The 8,078-nt window shown below is 46.5% G+C and overlaps 1 protein-coding gene across 1 annotated transcript in view; it reads left to right on the plus strand.

Annotated features, from left to right (window-relative positions):
• The first annotated feature begins 257 nt into the window (after positions 1-257).
• Positions 258-8,078, plus strand: part of LOC306933721 (uncharacterized protein) — a 31,675-nt gene continuing 23,854 nt past the window's right edge. Inside the window, exons 1-5 of the mRNA XM_079516031.1 lie at positions 258-386; positions 2,407-2,540; positions 2,887-3,083; positions 4,968-5,130; positions 5,738-6,351. Of these exons, the coding sequence (XP_079372157.1) occupies positions 362-386; positions 2,407-2,540; positions 2,887-3,083; positions 4,968-5,130; positions 5,738-6,351 (1,133 nt within the window). The 5' untranslated portion in view covers positions 258-361. The remainder of the gene's footprint in view (positions 387-2,406; positions 2,541-2,886; positions 3,084-4,967; positions 5,131-5,737; positions 6,352-8,078) is intronic.

Raw genomic sequence — 8,078 nt, forward strand, 5'->3', positions numbered from 1 at the left:
TGTAACTCTTGACCCTTACTTACGGGTCCATTTGGTTTCATTTTACACTCTCAAGAGTTACAGATCTAATAAGGGTCCATTTGGTTACCAACTCTCCATCATTTAGCTGCATGGGGACCACCTGGAACCCCCTCAAGGACCACTGGTGGTCCCCGGACCACTGGTTGAAAACCACTGAGTCACATGATTGGATGGGTCACCGATGTGTGTGTAACAACAGCGGGATGCGGAACAGCCGAGTAAGTGGAGCTGCGGCCGGGCGAAGTGTTTCAGACAGTTTCAGTATACTTTACTTTGATCATTCATGAGGATAACACCAGTAAAACACTAAAGACAAAGAAGAAGAACCAGAAGAAGAAGAATGTCCGCTCGAGTCAGCAAAGCTGGTAAGATCTACGTTCTGTTTCTGTCTGCTGACCGTTATCTGCTGTCAACACACACTGTGCGCGCGTGCGTGTGTGTGTGCGCGTGTGCGTGTCAGTTATACAAATTTATTTTCTGACTTTTCTGACTACTCATGTCAAATAAATAATAATAGGCCTAATAATATTAATAATAACCTGAGTAGTAATTCATTTGTTTGTAAAATAAATACTAAATGGTAAATGGTGCATTTATATAGCGCCTTTATCCAAGGCGCTTTACATAGATTGTGCATTACATTCACCCATTCACACACACACATTCATACACCGATTGCGGCGGTGTATACCAACCAGCACATCGGGAGCAATTTGGGGTTCAGTGTCTTTCAGTGTCCCAGGGTATCTGGGCTAAGCTCAAGAACTTGTTTCCAGCCAGGCCCTGCTCATAGAACATTTCATCGTAGTGGTTCAATGCCTTGTTCAAGGGCACTTCAGCGGTGGTAATTTTAACGTGTCGGACCGCTGATTCGAACTGGCGACCTTCCGGTATCAAGACCGCTCCGCAATCCGTTCGGCCACCGCTGCCACACTTCGACATGTAGACAGGAGGAGCCGGGATTCGAACCGCCGACCCATGGATCATTGGACGACCTGCTCTACCTCTTGAGCCACAGTCGCCCCATTATAAATTAAATGAGCAAAAAATACATCATAGCCTATCAATTTTATACCACATGCTGTTGTAGCCTATTTTAAGTTAACCACTTTCATCATGGCCTCCTTATTGTGTATCGTCTCTCTCTCTCTCTCTCTCTCTCTCAATCTCACTCCCAATCTTCCGCCGTAGTCTGAAAACCCACCTCTTCAGACTCTACCATGGCCCGTAGCACTTGCCCTAGCCTAGCCCCTTAGATAGCACACTATGTAGACTTAGATAGTATTTTAAACAGACTTATATCTTGTTACGTAGATAGCTCTAGAACTGCACTTTATGTAGTCATAGCACTTTATAGTACACATGTATAATATATTATATAGTATAGTATGTATAGTTTACATAGATACTCCACTGTTACGTGCAACGAACCATGTTCAACCCAGATTCGGCACAAACAAGGGACTAAATTCTTTTCGCTCCTATGCCACCAAAATGTGGAACGCCCTACCAACAGTCATTAAGACATGCAAATCCCTTGACTCCTTCAAAACCGCTCTCAAAGGGCACCTACGGATGGCTGCAATTCGAAACTGGCCACCGTAAAATCTGAATCCCCCCCCACCCCCCCTTTTCCCCTCACTGTATATGTTTCTTTTCCCTTTTTACCTCCATTATGATGAATTCCTGTACTGTTCTTTGTCTATATAGAAGTGTCTATTTGTACGTCTCTAAATGTTTTGATGAATTGAACATGGTGGACCCTGTTGTAAACAAGTGTAATGCTTAATTGGGTCGTCCACTCACAGTTAACAGCCTTTGTATTGAGTTTGTGCTTGAAATGTACTGTAATTCTGCAAACTGTTAATACAATTTTCAATCAATCAATCAAACGTTCTTAGTTTACGCATGATTCATGATAACTACTTTTTATATATGTGATGTATGCCATGCTTTTGTTATTGCTTAATGTAAATCGCTCTGGATTGTAAATTGTCTCTCTCTCTCTCTCTCTCTCTCTCTCTCTCTCTCTCTCTCTCTCTCAATTCAATTCAAAGGAGCTTTATTGGCATGAGAAAATGTACGTTTACATTGCCAAAGCAGAAGTGGAACAAGACAATCAAAACAGAACAATGTATTTACAAATAAATATTGGATATAAATAGGAATTAAATAAAGGTGTAAACAGAGCTGTGTTATATTAGCACTTTGGGTAATACTATCTTGTGAAACTATAAAAAGCACTTTCTGTCAGAGATAGTTATACAATATACATCCATATAGAATACGTTAGCTTTATACTTTTGATAAAGAGTGTACATATATGGTTTGTATTCCTTAAGGTGCTTGTATTCCATTTGACATCCTCTCTCTCTCTCTCTCCAGAGTCCTTCACCATGAGGCTGAAGGACAAGCTCCACCCATCCAAGGTGAAGAGCCCGGTGGAGAGAATCAAGCACAACCCGTCTCGGAGAGCCTGTGTTCAACCAGATGTCAGCAGCACACACACAAACAGAAAGGTACACACACACACACACACACACACACACACACACACACACACACACACACACACACACACACACACACACACACACACACACACACACACACACACAGCAAGGTCGGAACTATATACATTGATTGATTGATTGAATTGTTTATTAGGCAGACATGTAAACGCTACAAACGTTTAGTCTAAAAGGGTATCACTGAAAAATGTCCTTGTGCCTGCTTGCCTGTCTGTCTGCCTGCTTCTTTGCTTGCCTACCTGCCTACCTGCCTGCCTGCCTGCCTGCCTGCCTGCCTGCCTGCCTGCCTGCCTGCCTGTCTGTCTGTCTGTCTGTCTGTCTGTCCGTCCGTTAGCCTGTCTTGCTGCTAGTGGACCAGGAGCGCGTGGTGGTCAGCGCTCTGAGGTACTTCCAGACTCTGGTGGACAAGCTGTGGGTGGCGGACCTTCGGGGGGCGGCGGCGGACCGGCGGGGGGCCAGCGTGGACCAGCTGTGTGGTGCGGCGGGGCAGATCCTGGAGGCCACGCGGGACCTGGTCCAGGCCGCTGAGAGGTACGTACTCCCCAAAGCCATCTAATAGAAGAGTTACGACATTGAGGGGGCAGAAACCGAGCGCTCGAGCGCTGTTCATGCAGCCTGAACTGAGACAAGCTGGAGTTGGAAATACATTGTTTTCAACGAGGGCTGCGCAAATAAGAGCTATTTTAAGCATGTGTGCAACATGACAACTGTTTTAAAGTATTGTACAGTAACAACTAAAGTCTCTTTAATGTTTATGTTGTACTATTACTACAAAACAATCTAAAATAAAGGGATTTAAGATCATTAAAGCGGGGCTGTTGCCCGAGTCCAATGCGTTTCTGCCTACTTCCGGTCCAGGAATTGTCCCAGTTGGTTGTCCCCATTCTCAATAGAAGTCTATGTAGGAGAGCCGCCATTGGACTGAAGCCCCATGAAGTGAACGCAGTTTGCATAACTCTGTCTATATCTAAGGCTCTGGTAGTCCCTCCCTCCCTCCCTCCGAGGTAGAATCTGAACCAAGAGTGTGCGCACGCAGCACGCTTATCCTAGCCTGGTATCCAGCCTGCTTCGCTACGTTCGCCGGAAGAGAGAAAAAAAAATCCGCCGAACGTAGCGAAGCAGGCTGGATACCAGGCTACGCTTATCCGACACACCAAAGGTTCGACATGCGGAAATCGCCCGGCGCTCCCAACATGCGTTGCTCCAGGGACATGCACACATAGACATCAAAGGGGGCTTCAGCCCCTGCCCTTTTACCCGTCTGTAAAACAACTGCCCTCTCCAGACCACGGATGCAGCCGTGGTGGAAGAAATGAAGAAACTCCTTTCCTGTCCATGCCATGCCGGAAGGCAGCATTCAGGAGAATTGCTGTTTTTCTCCGAAGTCTCCTGAACATTTTTGCGTTGAACAAATTAGTTTAGAAATCCATGTCGTTACACCAGCATCTCCACTAGCTAAAGAGTGCTGGGTTGTGTCCCGAAATTAACTGATCTACAAGCTCTCAACGTGTCGCAAGCGATATTCTCCCGTCACATAGCCTACTTGCCGAGCAAAACAAGGAAGTGATGTGGCTCGCTCTGGTGGGCACAAAGCGTAGCTACTTTGTGAATGTAATAGTTTTATTAGGTTAATATTGCTATATGTTTGTAACCGTTTTAGAAAAGCAATAAGCCACGCGAGGTCCCAGCTTACCATGGATTTTACAATGGACGAGAGGGTTGGAGACACTCGCTGCGCTCGTGTCTCACCACGCCTCTCACCCATTGTAAAATCCATGGTAACATGAGACCTCTTGTGGCTTATTGCTTTATTCTTTGGCAAATGGGGAAACAGACAGTATCATCATCCATGGACTTTTTAAGTTACGTCAAATTAATTTAATTTGCCATATTAAAGAAGACTCCAATCAAGTTATTGAAACATTGAGTTATATGTCTCTATAAATCCCGTTCCAGATATCCACTACAATGTTCTAAATATTTTAAGTTTCATATATATAAGTTTGAAACTCAAATTGGTTACGTCATCCACATATGTCGGTGTTACAGTACTACGTTTTTAATCTCATTCAAGATGAAAACCAGACAGTGTATTACTCGTTTTAAACTTAATCAGCACGCTAAAAATATGTATCTGAAAATAAGCTGTGCTTTGCTGCCCGTCTGCATGTGACTTGTGACGTTTTGTAAACAAACAACTCCACTTGTCACGGAAGCTACATCCCATAGCCTGAAGGGATGCGACGCTGTGATTGGTTCAGAAGCACACAGCCTTCAGTTTTAGACTGAAATGTCAAAATAGAATGCCCAAAAAGCCATTTCACCCCATCTTTAAATGTTTTATATGTTAAGTCTTTCTTCTAATTATTATCGACTTTCCCTCACAAATAGACCTGTCTGTCTGATTGTTTGCAGTGAGACGGTTTCCTCTTCCTGTCTGTCTGACCTCTATGGGTCTGTGGCTCAGCTGATTGGATGGACCGATCAGCTGACGGTGCGTCACACTCCTCATGACGACGACGAGGTTTCCATGGCGACGGTTACCGTGGCGATCCAGACAGCGCGGGATGCAGTGAAGGTAGCCCCTCCTATGACCAGCTTTCCGGGTTTGTGTAAACACAAACGTTGGCTTGTGATTGGCTGATCACCCCATAGCGATGATTTGGCTGAGCAAAGTACATGTTGAAGATTAAAGTGAGGGCAGGAAAGTGAAGACGGAAAAGTGAGGACGCAAATTGTGTGCGCAATGACAAAATGCTGTGTGTTGTTGTTGCGGTTGTTGTTGTCTTGGTCGGTGGTGAGAAATCCCGACCGCGAGTATCACAGCGCCTTCTACAGGCCGTTGAAAAACCTTGTCTTCCCCGGAAACGGCCCCTGAATGTCGTTTCTGAGATAGAGGGCTTTGAATGCAGCCTATACAATGCAAGTGGATGCGCGCGCATCTTCAAAATGTCCCACTTTGAGTGTTATGCTAACGAACGGTAGCTAACGATTCGAGCTAACGATTCGATCGGATAAAAAGGAGGTCCCGGGTTTGGCAGGCTAGGGTACTAATTTAACCCTACGGTTTCGCCGGTTTTGGCGTACTCCGTGTTAATTGAGGGATGAATAAATAATTCTGTCTGTCTGTCTGTCTGTCTGTCTGTCTGTCTGTCTGTCTGTCTGTCTGTCTGTCTGTCTGTCAGGAGTTGGTGAGGCTGGCCAATGGAACGCCACATGGCCTCGCACCCTCCTCTCCCGGCCTATTGGACGCCACTTCTGCCAAGGTTCCAGCCAATGAGGGAACAGAACCGAGTCGTCAGAACCTCCCATCTGAGGAGGTGCCGGCTCCTCCCCCTAAACCCCCTAAACCCCTCCCCCTGCTAAACATGCAGACGGATAAGCCCCTCCCCCTCCTACACATGCAGGCGGATAAGCCCAACCCCCTGCTAAACATGCAGACGGATAAGCCCCTCCCCCTCCTAAACATGCAGATGGATAAGCCCCTCCCCCTCCTAAACATGCAGGCGGATAAGCCCCACCCCCTGCTAAACATGCAGGCGGATAAGCCCCTCCCCCTCCTAAACATGCAGGCGGATAAGCCCCACCCCCTGCTAAACATGCAGACGGATAAGCCCCTCCCTTTCCTAAACATGCAGGCGGATAAGCCCCTCCCCCTCCTAAACATGCAGACGGATAGGCCCCACCCCCTGCTAAACATGCATACGGATAAGCCCCTCCCCCTCCTAAACATGCAGGCGGATAAGCCCCTCCCCCTGCTAAACATGCAGACGGATAAGCCCCTCCCCCTGCCAAACAGGTGAGACACATACAATGTCTTGTTGTGAATGTTTTTTTTTTATGTGAAACGTTTTATTGGTTTAGTGACAAACTTTCTCTAAAATCAAATATGCTAATGAGCTAACATTCAAAGCTAGCATTTATTGACAAATTATGATATTATATTCACGCCAGCATTTTTGAGTTGAGCTCTTATTTTGAAAAGCCCTGGAACAACATATTTTCAGATGGGGGTCGGCGGCCAATTACATATATTTTTGGGGATCCTTGACATGAACTTTTTTGAGAACCACTGACATAGAAACATGGGGTTTTTCAGAAAACTGTCAGGATTTAGAAGCATTTCAAAGCACATCAAAGCGCCACAAGGCCCGCATGCAGCTTACAGGGCCCTGTACGAGGTCCTCATGCAGCTTACAGGGCCCTGTACGAGGCCCGCATGCAGCTTACAGGGCCCTGTACGAGGCCCGCATGCAGCTTACAGGGCCCTGTACGAGGCCCGCATGCAGCTTACAGGGCCCTGTACGAGGTCCTCATGCAGCTTACAGGGCCCTGTACGAGGTCCTCATGCAGCTTACAGGGCCCTGTACGAGAGACTATTTAAATTTACAATTTAGGCATTTAGCAGACGCTCCAGAGCGACTTACATTTAAGCAATAACAAAAGCATGGCATACATCACATATATAAAAAGTAGTTATCATGAATCATGCGTAAACTAAGAACGTAACAGTGGAGTATCTATGTAAACTATACATACTATACTATATAATATATTATACATGTGTACTATAAAGTGCTATGACTACATAAAGTGCAATTCTAGAGCTGTCTACGTAACAAGCTATAAGTCTGTTTAAAATACTATCTAAGTCTACATAATGTGCTATCTAAGGGGCTAGGGCAAGTGCTACGGGCCATGGTGGAGTCTGAAGAGGTGGGTTTTCAGACTACGGCGGAAGATTGGGAGTGAGGCTGCAGTTCTGACTGTGATGGGAAGTGCATTCCATAGTTTCGGAGCCAGAAGGGAGAAGAGTTTGGGACGTGTGGAGCGTTGTCCCGGCGTTTTTAGTGAAGGTACCTCCAGCTTCCCTGCGTTGGCTGATCTGAGTGCGCGGGAGGGTTTGTAGGGTACGATCATACTTGTGAGATATGGGGGGGCCATGCCTTTGGTTGCTTTGAATGCCAGCATCAGAGTTTTGTATTCTGTGCGGGCAGCGACCGGGAGCCAATGGAGGGAGTGGAGAAGGGGGGTGACGTGTGAGAATTTTGGCTGGTTGAAGCTTACAGCTTACAGGGCCCTGTACGAGAGAGTATTTCATGCAGCTTACAGGGCCCTGTACGAGAGAGTATTTCATGCAGTTTACAGGGCCCTGTACGAGAGACTATTTCATGCAGCTTACAGGGCCCTGTACGAGGCCCGCATGCAGCTTACAGGGCCCTGCTGTACGAGAGACTATTTCAAAGAGGTATAGAGCTACAGCTGTTGCTTCCCATTTCAATGTGACGCAACACAAGAACCCCCGCTAGTGTTTTTTTGGTCGTCCAACAGTTTCCTAACCACGCGGTGGGAGGAGACTAGAAAACAGCAAACAGCTAGAAAACGGCGACCGCACTGCGCCGCACGCGTTCTTTCAGTTTCTGACTGTGTTACACGTGCGTGAATCACATGGGGCCCTTTGATTTGGTGTAGGGGGGGTTCGAAGATAGGAAGTTGATCAGCTCTGCTCAGGAAGCGCGTGTGCGT

Source organism: Electrona antarctica (assembly GCF_951216825.1).
Source record: "Electrona antarctica genome assembly, chromosome: 12".
Classification (NCBI taxonomy): domain Eukaryota; kingdom Metazoa; phylum Chordata; class Actinopteri; order Myctophiformes; family Myctophidae; genus Electrona; species Electrona antarctica.